Consider the following 19,502-nt stretch of genomic DNA (forward strand, 5'->3'; position numbering starts at 1 on the left):
AAATGTGTAATTTCACCAGAAACCTTCTTGAACAAGATTAAACCCGAGAAGGACAATAATTATGGAAAACAATATGCCAACAACTAACATATAATGGTTCTATGGTATATGGACAGGAAAGAGAGGGATTTATGGATATGACCATCTGTTAGCTGCACTGGATTCAAAAACCAGTAAGAGCCAGAAAACCCCCGCTGAAATCTCCCTCTACACATATCTGAGACTATATTTACAGACGGCAACATGGCAGATATATTTTTCTAGCTTCTGGTTACTATCATCCCAACACACAATGGTCATGTCAGTGAGGCAACTGTCTCATACCAAAGAGATGAACACGTACAGCCTGCACTGTATTTGTGTAATTTCACTCATTGACTCGTTAGTGATTTGGTCAATTTTTACTGCATAGAATGTATAAATGTGTGTGTGCTGTTTACAGACTTGTTCACACATTTTTCACTCACTAAAACGGTGTAGAACAGCAGCAGATAAAGGAAAATACACTGTCACTAGTACTCTGGTCCCAACATTAAAGCTGTACTTTAATTTAGTAGAGGATCCAAACACAGACAGTGGATGTTAAAGAAAGATAACAAAAAAATAATCCTCCACATAGCTTATATTTAATATTTTTGCAACAGGCTGAAACTATATGTCATAAGAATTCTGCAAATGATATGAAATGAAGACAGCTCTTCAAAAATAATCTTTTTGTGCATTTTAAAAAGAAACGACTACACTATAAAATGAGTAAAATAAAAAATGCAAGTAATCTTTCAAAGTTTATGTTCATGCTAAACCTAAAAAGAATAAAGAGGCTTTTATGTAAAACAATAGTATACTTCACATAATGATCCCAATCTTTCATATTTACAATATAGTAAGAAAAAGTAAAAAAAAAAGAAGAAAAAAAAAAAGAAAAGAAAAAGTTACCAAAATGACAAAAGTGACAATTTTACTCAGGTAAAATTGACATACTGTAAATATATTTAGCTAAAACAAAAACAAAATTTTAAGTCTTGAAACTTATGATACACATAATTATAACATTTCAGTATTTAGTGACGCAGCATATTTGCCCAAAGCACACACTGCAGGAGACACAAAATTTTATCTGTTATTGATCCGGCAGTTTTTATCCAGTGTAAAACATCAGGTAAAGTCATACAGTCGACTTAAAAGTGAGCTGGATGAAATGCACCTTGAGTTCTTCAGTTAATGAACAGGCTGTTGAGATCATCTTCCCTGCCAGAGCTCTGCTACTTCAAGAAGCTTCAGCCATGTTAGTTTTTCTCTCCTTAGCCACAGAATAGCATCCATATCTAATTGGCCCATCTAATTTTGCTGCTCTATGGGTGAGAACTCACGCGCATGCGTGCGTGCATGCATGTGTGTGTGTGCATGCACCACGGAAACCATCTGTTTGCAGAGAGCTGGCATGAGTCTCAGACCAGATCTGAGCCTTGCGTGGCATCTGGGGTTTGACATCCTCTCTTCCATCTACACTGATGCTTCTCTTTCCCACCCCCCTTCATCCCATTTTCCTTTCCTCTCTGATTGCTGCTCATTTTCACGCGTTGGATAGTGCCTCTAGCTTCATGCCTCTTCAGCTCCTCTCCTCCTCTCCTTTGAGAAATTAGATGTCTTGCATTATCAGATGATCTTCCTTTTTTTAAAAAGGCCAATAGGAGTGATAACGCTCTGTTTGTCTTAGCAATTGAGTTTCGCCATAGAGTCGATGCAGCTCAAAGACGCAGGCTTCATTCAGCCTGCATCTGCTGTATTTGCCTTTCAGCTCTTTAAGTTGGTTGCAGTGGATAACATGAATTCCGATGCTAATTCTCAAACATAAAAACAACGACAATCATGCAACACCTGAGGAGGCCTGAGTGGCAACACTAAAGCTTGGATTTTGTTCATGGTGTATTGATTTGATACAGAAACACCTAAAGCTCCCAAGATGCTCGACTACTCCACTCATACTTATCTGCCTCTTTTATGCAAATGGTGGATAAGATTCAATTAAGGCCATCATGAAGCTTTAGATCAACATGACCTTGCTTCCCTTAGTTCGTGGGTGAAAAGGGTTTATAAATATATATTTTACTTACATCACCTTGTCAAAGTGGTCACAGCCCTTAAACATTTTTATATTTGGTTACAACCAAGCTCTATATTTACAGGTATGTTAAAACGCAAAGCAACTGTCAAGTGGAAAGAAAAGGATACACGTTAATGAAAGCTTTTTACAGATGACAATCTGAAAAGTGTGGCTTGCATATTTATTCAGCTGATGTCCATAAATAAAATTCAGTGCAGAAGCCACCTTATTAGCAAACAGATTCCATCTGTGTGTCAATCTGTCAGATCTAAACTGACAGTTCAATGAGAGCATTAATCAGAGACAGCTAAAAGCCCAATTGTAACTCAGAAGGAGCTGCAAAAATCCACAGCTCAGATGGTAGACTCTTTTGGCCAGACCGCCTGTACTTGGGCACTTCACAAATATATGTAGGTGTTTATGGTAAAGTGACAAGGAGAAAGCTGCTGTTAAAAGAAAGCCCATTCAAAGTTCACCACAATACATGTGGGGGAAAGCAAAAATTTGGAAAAAGGCTAAAGAAGCTGAGAAGACAATGTATTTTTTTTTTTTGGGCCAAGACGCAGAACACGATGTGTGGCAGAACACTACATGTCACCCCTAACACACTATTCCAACAATAATGAGAGCATTTTCTTCAGCAGACGGATTGGACCTAAATAGTGCAGGGCAGTTCAGGATGAAAAATAGTTACAGGATGCAAAAGACTTGAGACAGGGACATGCTAACCTTCCACCCGGATACAAGTCATAAACATAGAGCCAGAGCTCATAATTATTATACAAGAGTAGAATCATTTGTTAGGATAGAGTCCGGACCTAAATACAATCAAGACACTGTGTTCACAGATGTTCTCCATCCAGAATGGCTGAGCATACACTTTATTTCAGAGAAGAATGAGCACCACGCGTTTCAGAGGGTTAGAATTAAAGAAAAGAAAAGAAAAAAAGAAAGAAAGACTAAAACTGCTTATCATGATCATTCAACTTCATGATCATGGGCAACTTTGTGTTAGTATGTCAAAATAAAATCCCAATTAAACACATTGAGGTTTGTACTTGTAATGTTACAAGAAAATCAAGTGTTATAAATACTTCAGCATAGTGCTGCACCTCAAATTGTACACAATACAAATCATTTTTTTCATTTGACTCTTAATTGTTTTTGTAGACCCTATTTTCTCTTTTACAGTCAAACAATGCACACACGCATCCACCGATTAGGGTAGTCAGATGTATAGATTCAGTTCCAGCCCCCCCCCACCCCCCCCACCCCCTTTACTAGAGACCTGAAAATCCCTTAGTTCTCTCTCCTACACCCTTAATGATTTATTTGGTCTGTATCATCCAGAGACCTACACTTGCACATTTTGCTTGGGAATAAATGAGGAAGACAAGCAACTGAGCACAGGCTTTCTTCTCTCTGCACAAGTAGGAAGTGGATAACTTCTCCAGCTCCCATGACATCCCTCAATGAAGAGTGTGTAAAACCTCAGCTGTCAGTATGGATGTGATTTTATCCAAGTTGAAGTATAGAGAGATGAGGCAATGATGCCCAAAGTATGACAAGCTTGTATTCCATGCAGTCAAAATACATGAAGATCTAAGACATGAACGTGCTTGGGAGTGTTAATAGGTATGAGGATTTAAATGCTAAATTATAGGGATCAAATTAACAGACCTAGAGATCTGAATCAGGGGAAGGCTCAACTTCAGATTTACCTTTGTTAAGTGTTAAATAACCCTCAAAATTAAGCAACATCCAAATGTTGCTAAACAATATCCAAATGCTGCTTTACGTATAACTGATGAAGCTCAGCAATCAAATGTAAAAACATTCAATATAATCAAAAAGGACACAAGATACTATGATTCTAAAATTGTTCCTCATATAAAAACAGAAAAAATCAATCAGGCACCCTTTTGTTTGACACAGGAGGATTGAACAAACTAGTCTGTCTCACTTTAATCCTAAATTGAGAAAAGAGTTCAAACACCTCACAAACAAGTCACATAAAACACACACAATCAAAATCAAAAGCAATCCCACCCACATTCTCATCAAAAGCCCCTCTACCTCTCATGACAGTCGTCCTTGATCTTCTTTTATGTCCTACAAAGCTTCTGTGCTTCATTGCAAATTAGAGAGACTGGTGTAGATGTTGCCATCGGGACCCTCTGAATATATACTCTTCTAAGCACACACATTTTTCCAGGTTTAAATGTGTAAGGATATTTTAACAGTTGCTTCTTGGAATACAGTTAATATTAAAAACATTTAATATTAAAAGATACTTTAATGGATATTGTGATCTTTTTTGTGTCCTGTCTGGCAATGTGGCAATAAGAATTGCTGTCTTGATGCAAAAAAAAAGCCCAACAGATTTTACTTTCACAAGTGTAGCCTTACTGCTTTCGCATTGTGCTCCGCTTGAATTATATATGCAAAAATATTTATTAGATTTTATTCTGGGACTAGATAAGACAAAACGCTAAAAGGGTGAAAAGTTGAAAGAAATGGAGGAAAGGGAGAGAGCAATGTAACATCCTGAGTCTGCTGCTTCACCTGCAAAGAGAGATATAAAAAGAACAGCAAACCCAGCCGATAAAGTATTACAGGTACAAACAAACAACGCCTTGATACCATCACTGAAGAATATGCAGTATGATTTAATGTGAAATGTATAAAGTGAAAGCTAAAGATAATAATAGTGGTGTTCTGTATAAAAGTGAATCTGTAAATACCTCAATCCAAGCATCTGTAGGTGTTAGTGAGAGTGTGCTTGCGTATGCAACGTTTATTCATAAGAAAATTGTTCAATAGTGGTTGAGAGGAGCCAAAGACCTGCCCCCCAGAGCACCAAGTCAGACGCCATGGGAACCAGAACCCCAGATGCCCAAGAGGGGCCAACACAGAAAGCTGCCTCCCCCATCCGAGAGAAGAGCAGAGATGGGCCCCAAGAAACCCTCCAGCTGCCACAACTCTGAAGCCACTGGGAGCTGTGGGCTCCACTGGGAGCCAGCTATGCAGGCGCCTATCCAGCCATGGGCCCAGGGCCCCAAGGCCCTCAAGCCCACCAGACGCCCCACGTAGTGCCAGACACCCGGGCATACACCAGCCCAAATCCTAAGTGACATACTTCACTGAACCCAAGCCCCCGAGGCCCTGCCAGGACACCTGCCTAAGCACAACACCCCCCAAGAACCCAGAGCCCCGGGCCCACCCCAGACCCACCCAGGAGCAGCACAGCTACCAGGCCAGTAACCCACGTCCGCCGGCGCAGAAACCCCCAAGTGCATCGCAAATGGCTTCCGGAGGCTGCCCCAAGGCCCCCAAGCCCCACCCAAGTGAGGGCCACAGGCCCCGGGCCGGACCCTTCAGACACCCGACTCCAGGCACCCCCCAGAGCCCCAAGACCCAGGCACCCCCCAAATCAGCCACTACGCCCTACAGGACACATCCAACAGCCCCCACTTCCACTAAGTGATGGAGCCGATCAACAGAACCCAGAGAGATGGATCTGATGTGGAGTCAGATGTTGTCTCAAGACTAATATGATCCAACACACTGCAAAAACAGATCTAAAAATAAGTAAAATGTTCTTAAAATGTGTGTTTTTGTTCTAGATTTCAGCAGGTAAATAATATTATCTGCCAATGGAATGAGTATTTTGACCCCTAAAATAAGATAATTAGACATCCTGCACTTGAAATAAGATGATGGAGATGAGTTGTTCCTATTTTAAGTGCAAAAGTCTTATTCCATTGGCAGATCATCTTATTTGCCTGCTCAAATGAAGGACAGATACACTCATTTTAAGAAAATATGACTTATTTTTAGTTCTGTTTTTGCAGTGCAAAAGATCTCTATACTGATTGATACAGAGATTTTTTTTACTTTACCAATTCCTGAGGATAGTTTAGCGATACATAAGACAGTGAAAGACATGCAAATGGATTTTCTTCCAAAGTGCTATCATCCAAATTACCCAGGAAGCAAACTGAGGGGAAGGTGAAATTTTACAACTCAGGAACTTTGACAAGTGCTTACATATCTGGACCCAGAACCTCTGAACATGTGTAAATATAATATAATTGTCAGGATTATTGCTTGCACACTGTGAACAGATATTAGATGGTGCAAAACCCATCCTGAATAATCTTTGACCTGTATAGTGCACTCTATGAAGGATTATGTATTGTATTAGCTGTAAATTCAGGTTTGTAGTCATTTTTGAAAGGTCTTAAATAAATCGGAGACCAGGTGTTTTGTTCAAAGCTGACTGATAAATCCTCTTCCCATTTCATAATAGGAAGATATATTGAATCATCTAGTTTAGACAGTGTCCTGTATAATTTAGAAAGTAGCTTTTTTTGTTTGTTTATTTTTTTTTGGGGGGGGGGTAGATCCAGGAACTCTAATACATTTATTGGAATTTGTAAACCACCTTTACTGTGCTTACATTTATTTTTCGTAATAGATTTTATTTGTTGATATTTTGCGAATTTATTTTTATTAATACCATATTGTGTATTTAATCTATCAAATGGGATGAACTCAGTTCCTTCAAATATATGTTCAAGGTATTCAATACCTCTAGTCTGCCAGTAAGCAAAGTTTATCATATTATTTTTTTTGTTGGATTATTCCAGATGGGTGTACAGCTGCATGGGATAAGTGATGATTCCATCATTTTTAGAAACTCCCACCATGCTGTCAGAAAAGAGCTGATGTTGACATTTTATAAAGCATGCTTGCTGCTTTATATTTGAGCTAATAAATGGCAAGATAGAAATGTTAATATTATTACATATTACCTGGTACCCCGCCTCTCGCCCAGTGGATGCTGGAGATAGGCACCAGCAACCCCCGTGACCCCATGAGGGATTAAGCGGGGTGGAAAATGGATGGATGGACATATTACCTGTTCTATATCTGGCCAGGGCTCATATAAGGGATTTTGTTTTAACCATTTTCAGATGTATTGTAGCTTATTTGCTAAGAAGTAGTGATGAAAGTTTGGCAGATCTAGTCCCCCTTTATCTTTGGTCTGTGGAAATTGCAGTAAATCGTAAAAGACAATTTCTCACTTTGAGCACACGAGATGCGTGTGTCGTTTATTTCAATAGGAAAAACACTGAGCTCCAAAATGGCGCTGTCCAGCAACAACAAAAGCCTGGGGCTACACGTCATCACCCTTCTTAACATTTAAAGGGACCGCGATCCCTGAACAGCTATACTTACATGAAGTAACTACAGGCAGAACAAAGTGCTGTGTCTAGTATGAACGGTATGTAGAACCATACTTAATAACAAAGGTGAATTATGTCAATCACATTCACTACACACGTCCCCCCAGAATTCACCCTATCAGAAGTAAAACCAACAGTCAACGGGGAGGTGGGCGTATTAACCGTCCACAACGGCTGTGCCGTACCGGAGGTCGATGAGACCCTACTGCGGCAGGAGTCCCGTCATGACACAGGCGTGGGGCATGGCGCGTGGGAGGCCTGGGAGGGAGGGGAGTAGGGGGTTGGGGCAGAGTTGGAGGCCGTCCGCGTCGTGGGGGTTGGGCCAGGTCAACGGGCCCGGCCACATCTAAGTGAGCCGGTTTGAGACGGTCAATGGAGATTCGCTCCGGTTTGCCGCCCATGTCCACCACAAAATGTTTGTCCCCTGCCTCCAAAACACGGAATGGGCCCTCGTAGGGCGGGCGTAGCGATCCTCTGTGGGCATCGTGGCGAATGAAAACATAGTCAGCCGTCTGAAGCCCAGTGGGAATGTGCGACTGAGGGAGGCCGTGACGGGAAGTAGGGACAGGTGTGAAAAGCCTCGCATTGTCCAATAGCGTTGACCGCTGGAGAGTAGCGGACCAAGGAACCGTGGTGCTAGGGACAAAATCCCCTGGGACCCGCAGTGGCTGTCCATAAACCAGTTCGGCGGATGAGGACTGTAAGTCCTCCTTTGGTGCGGTCCTGATGCCCAGCATCACCCACGGGAGTTTGTCGACCCAGTTGCCGTCCTTGAGGCTGGCACGCAGGGAAGCCTTCATTGACCTATGAAAACGTTCACAGAGTCCGTTAGCCTGCGGGTGATACGCAGTCGTGCGGTGGAGTTCCACCCCGAGGCTCTGTGCGACAGCGTTCCACAGCTCAGACGTGAACTGCGCGCCTCGGTCAGAGGATATATCCGAAGGGGTGCCGAAACGAGCAACCCAGGTTCCGAGAAAGGCCCGTGTCATCTCAGCAGTTGCCGCTGAGGTCAGTGGCACAGCCTCAGGCCAGCGGGTGGTCCTGTCAACCATAGTCAACAGGTATGTGAACCCGTGCGAAGATGGCAGAGGGCCGACCAGATCCACATTCACATGGTCAAAACGTCTCTCTGGAACCGGGAATAACTCAAGTGGGGCTTTAGTGTGACGGTGCACTTTGGCCCGTTGGCACTCAACACAGGTGTTAGTCCAGTCCCTAACGTCCTTCTTGAGGCCGTGCCAGACAAACTTTGCCGCAACTAGTCTCTGCGACGCTTTCGAACCTGGGTGGGAGAGGTCATGGATGGCATCAAAAACTTGTCGTCTCCATCTTGTGGGAATTATTGGCCGAGGGCTGCCTGTGGAGACATCACACAGGAGCGTGGTGCCGGCATCTCCAAAAACCACGTCCTCGATCTGCAGCCCTGTAGTTGAGGTCCTCAGGAGTTGGACGTCCGGGTCTGTGGTCTGATCTGCTGACATTTGGTGGTAGTCCAAACCAAGATGGACCGCCCCTGCCACAGCCCGTGACAGGCAGTCCGCCACGTAGTTGTTCTTCCCAGCAACATGTTGCAAGTCCGTAGTAAACTCTGAAATGTAGGACAGATGGCGTTGCTGGCGGGCAGACCACGGCTCAGCCACCTTGGCCATGGCAAAAGTCAGTGGTTTGTGGTCCACAAAAGCAGTGAAGTGTCGACCTTCCAGCAGGGAACGAAAATGTCTGATGGCGAGGTAGAGACCCAGCAGCTCCCGGTCAAAAGTACTGTACTTCCGCTCGCTGGGACGCAGCTGACGGCTAAAGAAAGCCAGTGGCTGCCAGGCCCCGCCTACCCACTGCTCGTAGACAGCACCGACAGCGTAGTCCGAGGCGTCCGAGGTGATGGCGATGGGGGCTGTTGAAGAAGGATGCGCCAGCATGGTGGCCTTCGCCAGGGCTGCCTTGGTGGCAGCAAAAGCCTTTTCCGTGCTGTCTGACCAGTCCACAAGGTGCTTGGGCTTACCTTTCAAGGCCTCGTGCAAGGGCCGCATAAGCTGAGCAGCTCGAGGGATGAAACGGTGGTAAAAATTCACCATGCCGAGGAACTCCTGCAGGGATTTGACAGTGAGCGGGCGTGGGAACCTTGTTACTGCCTCCACCTTTGATGGAAGAGGGACAGCACCGTCCTTAGTGACTCTGTGCCCCAGAAAGTCAATGGTGGAGAGACCAAACTGGCACTTAGCGGGGTTGACAATTAGCCCATGCTGGCTAAGTCGCTCAAAAAGTGTTCGGAGGTGCGCCAGGTGCTGAGACTTGGACGTGCTCGCTACGAGGATGTCATCCAAGTACACAAAAAGAAAAGGTAGGTCCCGTAGAACAGAGTCCATAAGGCGTTGAAAAGATTGGGCGGCGTTTTTAAGGCCGAATGGCATACGCAGGAACTCAAAAAGACCAAATGGCGTGATCACGGCTGTTTTGGGAATGTCCAGCGGGTGCACCGGCACCTGATGATATCCCCGGACGAGGTCCACCTTGGAAAAAATCACCTTGCCTGCCAGGTGAGCTGAAAAATCCTGTATGTTCGGGACTGGGTATCGGTCAGGCGTCGTTGCCTCATTGAGCCGCCGGTAGTCTCCACACGGGCGCCAGCCGCCACCCGGTTTGGGGACGATGTGAAGGGGTGATGCCCAAGGGCTGTCGGAACGACGGACTATACCCAGGCGTTCCATATTTGCAAATTCAGCCTTTGCAACGGCAAGCTTGGTCGGGTCGAGGCGTCGAGCACGGGCGTAGACGGGTGGACCAGTAGTGGCGAGATGGTGCTCCACACCATGCTTTACGGCGGATGCAGAGAAAGTGGGCTGAGTGAGCGTTGGGAACTCGGCAAGCAGACGGTGGAAGTCATCTGAGGCTGAGAGCATGCTAGACAGTCGTATGGAGTCAGTCCCGCTGAGCGTGCACGTATAAGAACAAAATGTGACGGCGTCAATCAAACGCCGGTTCTTTACATCCACCAACAGTCCGTGTGCACACAGAAAATCGGCTCCGAGGAGGGGAACGGCAACCTTAGCTGTAACAAAGTCCCAGCCAAACCGTTGTCCTCCGAAACACAATTCAACATACTTCGTGCCGTACGTGCGGATGGGGCTACCATTTGCCGCTTCCATAGGGGGGCCGTGGTTGTCAGTCACCATGTCCAAACGGGTTGCGGGCAGGACGCTCCTCTGTGCTCCCGTGTCGCACAGGAAACGTCGTCCGGAGATGCTATCACGGATGAAAAGCAGCCTGCCTACGCGGCCGACACTCATGGCCACTACTGAGCGTCGGCCCTGGCATTTCCCGACCCGCCGAAACTGCATGGCGAACGACATTTTTTAGCCTTGGGTCCAAACTTGGCATGATAAAAACACAAGCCTGGAGACTGTTGGGGGCCAGAAGACTGCTGCCGACGAGAAGTGGATGCAGCGACGAGTGTGGAGTCGTCCAGCGGCACAGGATCGATGTGTGTGGGAAAAAACGCGGCCACACAATGTCCCTGACTTGCCAGGAAGAATTTGTCAGCCTCTTCAGCCAGCCTCCGACAGTCAGTGATTGTGGTGTTGGCTAGTGCAGCCCTGACTTGGGAAGGCAGCTGACGTAGAAAAAGTTGGATAAAAAGAAAATCGGGACTGTGCTCGCCCAAGAGATCCAGCATACGGTCCATGAGCTCAGATGGTTTGCTGTCACCCAGTCCTTGAAGGGAGAAAAGCCTGCTGGCTCTCTCAGCGTCTGACAGTTCAAAAGTTTTCAACAGGTGGGCTTTTAGTGCTGTATACTTCTCAGTTGCTGGAGGGTTTTTAAGAAGACTGACCACTCTGGACGCTGTTGAATTTCCAAGAGCCGACACAACGTAGTAGTACTTTGTTGCATCCGTGGTGATGTCACGTAACGCGAACTGCGCTTCAGTCTGGGCGAACCATGCCGACGCCGACGATTCCCAGAATTCGGGGAGCTTGAGGGTAACAGCGTTCGCGGTCATGGTCGAGGAGTGTCTCTGGATACGTCCAGCAGACTAACGTCGGGGTCACCAGTGTGGAAATTGCAGTAAATCGTAAAAGACAATTTCTCACTTTGAGCACACGAGATGCGTGTGTCGTTTATTTCAATAGGAAAAACACTGAGCTCCAAAATGGCGCTGTCCAGCAACAACAAAAGCCTGGGGCTACACGTCATCACCCTTCTTAACATTTAAAGGGACCGCGATCCCTGAACAGCTATACTTACATGAAGTAACTACAGGCAGAACAAAGTGCTGTGTCTAGTATGAACGGTATGTAGAACCATACTTAATAACAAAGGTGAATTATGTCAATCACATTCACTACAGGTCTTCTGTAGCGTATTTAAGCTGATAAGGGGGGGTTGTTGATTTCTATGTTGGCGTTGTGATTGATGGTTTAATCAACTGGACAAATTTACTGCTAATCTACAGCATCGCCGGTCGTTTATTTCCAACTGACGTTATCTTGGCAACCACACAGCATTTTCTATCTTCACCTCGGTAACTTCAAAGTAAAAGCATACATGAAACGTCATAAACATTACACTTGGTTCAGTTGTTTTTTGCTTGTTTGTTTAAACAAGCTCAACTGCTCCAGTACATTGCGACGAAAAGGAGAAAGAGCACTTGGAGGTCAGCTGTTTTACACTAACTCTCCCTCCAAACAGGGAGGCACAATGCTGTTAAACATCCTCATTATTATGAAGGATACTGACTGGCTGACATAGATCTTAGATTTATGGTACACTGCCCCCTATGTGTCCGGCATGTTTAAAACAACGCTCAGCCGTGGATTTGTATGAGTTTGTGTGGATGAAAACTTTTCCAGAAATGATCTCGTGTTTACAATATTATTTTTAAAAATTATGTAGGGGAGATAATTGTTTTTATAAAGGCTGAATCTGTCACTCAAAGCAAAAATGATCATGTCTAAATTTGTTCTGTAGCCTTCTTTCAGGTTGGAAACTGGCTTGAGTCATGGGGTTGTAAGTGTGGTTTGAATGGTTCCATTTAGAGAGAACAGAAGTATTTCAAAGTTAAACTTTCTGAGGACTTTAAACAGTCTCCAACAAGGATCAGTTTTAGACCTTGTTTTATTCGTGTAAATAATAGGATGACCATTTCTTCAGCTGAAGTGTGCTAATCTGGCAAGCCACATTGATAACGTGCAGCATTCTCCCTCCTGCACATTATCAGTCTTGGCCTGCCCTCATCACATCAGTTAGTGGAAAGCAGGTACATTCATCAGAACATTCTGAGCTGATTAGGTGAAGTGACACCTAGTGCCCACCTATCAACGGTTGGTTTTAGCCAATCATGGCATCAAATTAAAATGGCTTAAGAAGTAGGTGCCATGACAAACTGCAACGAGTTATGCTAATCAAGGCACACTTGGATAGTTTGGAGAGTTACATTTGTGACAATCATGAATTTTGACAAAACAGATGTGATAGCAGCAGTTATGCATGGGTCCTCAAATACGCAATTACTTATGACAAAGTAAGTGAAAAGAACTCATCACTTTTCTCCATGCTTTTGTCTCTCTGATTTGCTTTAATTGTCTTAAAAAGAACTCAGGAACTAAAGAGTTCCTGTATTGTTGTTGTAATGCATTTATACCATTTAATGTTCATGTTAAACTGCTGGCAATTCCCAGATGGCCGGGTCTTTTGAAAAATAAATGTTACTCTCAAGAGACTTAAAGGTTAAACAAATAAAAAATACTATCAAGAACTTGGCTTCAGCTAAATTTAAGTAAAAAAATATTTAGTATATTAAAGGATTTTTTAAAAGTTAATTCTCCAAGGTTAGTGTTACTTTTTTCTGTTAAAAAAAGTATTCTGGTTTACAAGTTCTTCCCAGTTTTGTTGAATCTGAGGCAATGCCTGACAAACATAACTGCAGTTCGAACCAATCTTTTTCAAATTAAAAAGAAAGAAGCATGAAAAGAATATGCTTCAAAGGGAGGAAGTGAGGGAAAGCGGGATGACATAACAGGGGGCCTGATGTGCGTGAGCTGAGAACGTAGGCACTTACGTCAACTGTAACTGGGAGGAGAGGAGCAAGCCTTCCTATGTAGGTCACATTAAATAGACATGCTGCTACCTCAAAACTCAGCCAAGTAACCAAGCAGCCTTGAAATCACATCTGGAAAACCTCAGAGTTTTCCACTATGAATGCAAATCAAGACAATTTACACAGTTCACACAGCAGCACGTTCAAAATATTCTTATCTTTCCGATTGCTGACAGAATCTGATACACAGACCTAGTTCGGAGTTTTCAGAATTACTGATGAGTTTGGAGAATTTCATTATCCACTTTTTATGCCATCTTTTATACATGAGTTTAATGGGAGATTTACACGCTGGGGTAGTTTTGTGATTCATAGTAACCTAAATCTTTAAATTACTATTACTCTTTTTAACTGAAACAGTTTGTGTAGTATTTTAAGCTGTGTCCTGTAAAAGGTAAATGGATTGAATTTATGTAGCACTTCTCCAGTCATACTGACAACTCAAAGCACTTTGCACTATATCCACGCACACCCAAACACACTCATTAACCAGCACACATTCACACACTGATACACAGCTTGGCAGATAACTGTAGCATCCCATCTAACATTTTATGAATCACCACAAAATTCATGAGAAAAGCAAAGGGGTGCTGACAATTTTCTGAAATGTGGCTTTCACTGGCTTAAATGGGCTGCTTTTACAAATAATTTGACATTCACACGAAATGTGCAAGGGTTAACGAATAAATTGTTTTCTTTGTTTATGTGATAGACTAACACACACTAGTATATAGCAGTTGTAAAGTGGAAAGAAAATGATGCATAGATTTTTTTTTATTTGTTTTTACAAATAATAATCTAAACAATAATGTGGAAGGAATTTGTATTCATTCAGCTCTTTCTGATCTAATACCAGTAAATACAATCTGGAGTAACTAATTGCTTTCAGAAGTGATCATAATCCACCTATGAATATTTTAATCTCTATGAATTAAAACAGATGTTCTGTGAAGACATCAGAAGCTTGGTAGAAAACAATAGGGAACAAGCAGCATCGTTAAGGGCAAGGAACAGAGCAGACAGGTTAGAGATACAGTTGTGGAAAGGTTTGAAGCAGGTCTAGGTTATAAAACAATATTTCAAGGAAGTTGCACGCTTCACTGCATCATCAACTAGTGGGAACGTCTATCCGCTTGCCGGTTTCTCTTGTTTGTTCAACTTCAATGTGAAAAGTGGAGCAGAGGCATCGCACCGGCATCCCTGGGTTCACCAGATCCTCCAGAGATGCACCACCAGGTTTGGCATTTACCACCACCTGCTCCAGCAGCTGCGTCTAGATGACGGTTGGTTCCAGCAGTACTTCCGTCTGTCCAGGACCCAGCATGAGGACCTGCTGTCCCGCATGAGGGTAAGGATCACTCTCCGGAACACAAACAACAGGCCCTCTATTGCTGCCACAGAGCGCCTTGGCATCTATTTTATGTCAATAAATCAATTAGTGCTCAATAAAAATATAGCCTAATTATACTGTCTAAATATGTGATGGTTAAAAAAAAATTCACACTCTAATAAATGGACGACGTTGACGCAAATTGACAGAAAAGTTCAGATTGTTGAACTCGAGCGAAATTTTGCTTCACTCTAATCGCGCATGCGCTGCGCATATTTGCAGCTTCACCCCGCTCTATTTAGCCAATTTACAACATTTAGGTCGCTCGAAATGCATCATTTGCATCGTCAATCGTTAACTCACTCCTGATCGTGCCTTTACGTAGGGATAACATGTAAAACAATCACTTCATTCATCTTGTTCAGGTTCCACGTGAATGCACCTTTAAACTTTGAGGCGTCAGAATCATGCTTGTTAGAGGCTGCAAACCCTTTAATACTTGGTTCACCTTTCAGCAGGGCACCCACTATTAGCACATCGGTGGTTTGTAGTTTATAGCTATAGTTCAAAGCATATGAGTTAGAAAGGGCTGGTAAAAGTCCAGAAGTAAACTGAGAATCTATGGGCTAGACTTGAAAATTCATGTTCACGGGTTTTATCTATGCAGACTGACTGAACTTGAGCTATTTTAGAAAGAATTTCACACACTAGAGTCTAGATCTACATGTTTTTCTGGGACATACTCCCAAAGGCTTCGTAATGAAAGATGCTTTAAAAGCAAATGGCTTTAGGGTGGCTGAATAAAGATGCATGTCACACTTTTAAGATTTTGATTTCTTTCCACTTTAAAATGATATGCCACTGCGGTCTTGGTCTATCACATAAAATCCTCATAAAATTCAATGAACTTTGTATTTACATCAGAAACGTTGAAAGGTTATGCATATTTTTGTTAAGCATTATATATATAAGTTGAGGCAAAAAAAATTATAAGGGAGATCCTATTTTATAATTAAGAAGTTTTATTTCACATCTATAAGTATATGTTCCAAACGCCTGGTCAAAATTTTTTCTGCAGAGAAAATTTCACCTTTGGTACAGCAGTGTCATCATTTTGTTTAGAGCAAACTCACGGTGAGCTGTCCTGCAGGGATCACTCTGCACACTGTCAGCAGAGTGAGCCGAGGAGGCCGAGGAGACGCTGGAGCTCCTGACAAAACCAAAGGCTGCCAGGCGGCCTGCTGGGAGACGGTTGGAGGAGAAACCTGGAGGACGCAGCCCCGACTGACTGACTTTGGGAAACGGCGCTCTGGAGGCTGTGGACTGGGGCTGGGAGACTGTTGGAGAAGCAGCAGGAGCAGCAGCAGCAGCAGGAGCCTGGTGGCTGAGAACCTGGTCATCTAATGATGAAAAAGCAAAGTGACATTAAATGGTTTAAACTTTTGAAATATTGTGTATTTCATAGTGAGGATCGGTGTTAGTTTTCACTACAATTAACGTTAGACCAAAATGTAAAATGTTGTAAAATCCCCAGAACATGCCTTGAGGTTTACTGTTGTAACGTAGCTAAATGTGAAATAGCTCAAGACATATTTATACTTTTGCAAAATATATATATTTTATATAAATATAAAAGGATCTTTAATCTGTTAAGGCTGCAGTTAAAGTTAGCTGCCCCATCATTGCTAAATTTTAGCAATGTTTAGACTTTACACTAGATATGAAACTGGAAGCAATGTAATGCTGAAAAAGAAAATTGGGAAACCACAATTGAGCAAGGAAACTACAGGTAAGAATGTAATCATAGTGCCACAGTACAAGATATTCTCAAAAAAGCATTTGAGTTATAATCCTGCTTGTCTGAAATCTATTGCCTCCGACAGCAAAATAAAAGTTAAGATGTGCAGACATGAACAATCAAGGCTTCACACAGAGACACACAGAACTCAGTGGGCAAATCTCAGAACTTGGGATAAAAGCCCCATCTTGGCTTCCCCAGCCTGCAAATGTGGGGTCAATATCCTGAACAGAAGAAGAGCATTATCCCCTGCTGGCTGCAGAGATAAGGTAGACAGCACATCCTTGCCTTTCCATTTGGCACAGCTGTGTGCTTCAGTGGGGGCTAGAGGATAACTGCTAGAGTAAGAGAACAAACATCTTTCCGAGGAAGAAACAGACCCCGTCATGTTAGACAGAGGAAAAAGTGGAATGGAAACAAAGTGGAAAAGTCCACCCCCTCCAGCATCGTTAGAGATGCTGCTCATGCTTATCACATATTCCCTCCACCCCTAATGTCTGACTGTGTGCCATCGGGTCTACTTATGAGTTTGGAGCTTCCTCCTCTTGAGTGAGAATGTCAGGATCATTAAGGATAAATGTCCTCATTTCCATCCCGGCCTTCCCACCCCCACTTCTCATTCTATTCATCACCTCCGAGAGGCCAGGAGGAGAAGTTAGAAATTAGTATAACAAACATCCACTTATCCCTAATTTACACAGTTTATTTTACATCTACGTTCTATTTCTATTCCTAGCTGACACGCCTCCTTCTACAATTCAACTTGAAGTTGGAAATTAGGAATATTGTTTTGAATACAGCCTTTGTGTGCTACTGCCTTTGAGTGAAACAAGGCCATTCTCACTTTGTATGAATAATGTAAATAAGGCCAGGGTAAATCAATAGGACATGCAGCTGGCATAAGCACTAATGATTTTAATCACAGTCCAAAGTGAGCCGCGACAGTGCGTATAGATTTCCACCTCCAGGCTTTAAAATGCACGTTGTTAAATGTGATTTTTGATTACAACGCAGTTCCAGCAGCACTGTGGGGGAATCCGCTCGCTGTTGTGTCACCAGTTTACCTTAAAAGTAGACTGTCATTATCATAACAATACATAATTTAAACTATGCACTGAAACCATATGCCACAACTGACACACAAAGAACATTTGCTATAATGTGTAGGTGTCAGATATATCTATTGACACAGAAAAGTGCTGAAAAGTCATAATTAAAATTAGTGCATGAGAGTGAAAAGGAACTAAATGTGTAAACCTCAAATTTCTTCATGAAATTGAACCAAAAATAATAGCGAACGACAAACACTGATGCACAATGTTTTCCAAAGGTATTCTTACCCCATGAGCTAATTCCCATTTTGACACTTTATAGCCACTGATTTGAATGCATTCAACTGAGATTATATTCATAGACAAATACCAAAAAGAATTTAACTTGGAGATGGAAGGAAATGATGCATGTTTTTTATTTTTGAATAAAAATCTGGAGCATGACGTTTATTTGTATTCCATCCCATCTGAATCAGCTTGTGACCCTTTAAAGAGGGTTATCAAATCAGATTGCAGTAAAACAAGGGAAGTTTGAGGTTATAATGTGGCAAGTGTGACAAAATTCCAAGAGGTGTTAATATTAATCAAGACAATGTTGTCAACACTGTCCAGTGCTCTATGTGTCAAAAATGTCCATTGGTCTACACCAGTCTTGCATGCATAAAATAAAGATAATTCCTGTGAACAAATTCTTAGATCGAATGCCAACTGCTATGCATTATCTTAGATATGCATTAACAAGGAACATGATGAGATAAACCATAAAACTATGCTAATCGATTCTGAATGTGAAGCTTTTGGCCATTTGTGTCCAACTACTGAACATTTGCACATATTCTCATGCTTTCACTTTCTAAGTTATCACAGAAGAAATACGCATTTAAGCGAAGAATGAGGCAACCTTCCAGAAGGATGATGGGAAACATCAATACTTCAATATACCATTGACAGATGAGGTGAAGCAGAAATCTGATTTCAGCAATCAGAGGTACTATCTGTATCATCGGAATTAGAAATTCCCAGAAGAGAAGATATGAGCGGGCTATGATTTATTTATTGTTTTTTTTCACTTTAGTTTGTAGATTGCTGCCTTCTGGTACAGAATGAGTCCCCTCCTACAGCCATCCAATCAGATCTGCTGAAATTAATCTCGGAGAGAATGCATTTTAATGAGCCGCCTTCATCTCGAGCCAAGCTGAGGGATGCACAGGTCCCACAACTGCTTCTTGTTGCGTGGCAGCAGGAAGACAAGGCTGCACTCTAGTTTGTCAAAATTTGGGCTGATGAAGTCATCTTCACTTGGCATTCCAGAAGTGAAAATGTAATGAAGAGTGTACTCTACCTGTGTTGTCTTGGCTTTTGTAGCTGATCGCTGGGCTGACCGTTTGAATCGGCTGGCTGAAGACAGATGCCGACCTCTGTCCTTGACTGGGTCCCCGGGCCTTGACTGGAACTGCGGTTGTCCTGACAGCTCCCAGACCCAAACGGAGGCCTCTGCCAGAACGAATGAGACTGCCACTTCCCCCAGTCTGCGTAGCTGTCCTGCCCTGCAATGCATCTTCAGAGGAGATGCCTTTTAAACTGCTGGACCGCCCCACCTAAAGATAAGAATCACTCAAATTATCTAAAAGCATTAGAACATGGCAGAGTTGTGACATTTTTTTTGTCTCCTGCAGCACGCATCGTGATGTAAAATAACATCATCACGAAGAGAAGAAACAAGCATCAGAATTGAAAGATCAGACCTTATTTGCTGTAAAACCTGCAGTTCCCATGGAAAACAGCATTTACTAATTAAAGACTCATTCATTGCAGTTTCATTGTGCAGTCTATTTTTACTCAAAGATTACAATTCCTTATTTCTACAAGCAG

The 19,502-nt window shown here is 42.9% G+C and overlaps 1 protein-coding gene across 2 annotated transcripts in view; it reads right to left on the reverse strand.

Annotated features, from left to right (window-relative positions):
- Nucleotides 1-19,502, reverse strand: part of mtus2a (microtubule associated tumor suppressor candidate 2a) — an 87,709-nt gene that overhangs the window by 27,388 nt on the left and 40,819 nt on the right. For both annotated transcript variants that reach the window (XM_012849999.3, XM_012850000.3), the window contains exons 3-4: nucleotides 18,973-19,228; nucleotides 15,914-16,180 (exon numbers count right to left, since the gene is read on the reverse strand). In XM_012849999.3, the coding sequence (XP_012705453.2) occupies nucleotides 15,914-16,180; nucleotides 18,973-19,228 (523 nt within the window). The remainder of the gene's footprint in view (nucleotides 1-15,913; nucleotides 16,181-18,972; nucleotides 19,229-19,502) is intronic.

This window comes from Fundulus heteroclitus, chromosome 11 (assembly GCF_011125445.2).
Source record: "Fundulus heteroclitus isolate FHET01 chromosome 11, MU-UCD_Fhet_4.1, whole genome shotgun sequence".
NCBI classification, from domain to species: Eukaryota; Metazoa; Chordata; class Actinopteri; order Cyprinodontiformes; family Fundulidae; genus Fundulus; species Fundulus heteroclitus.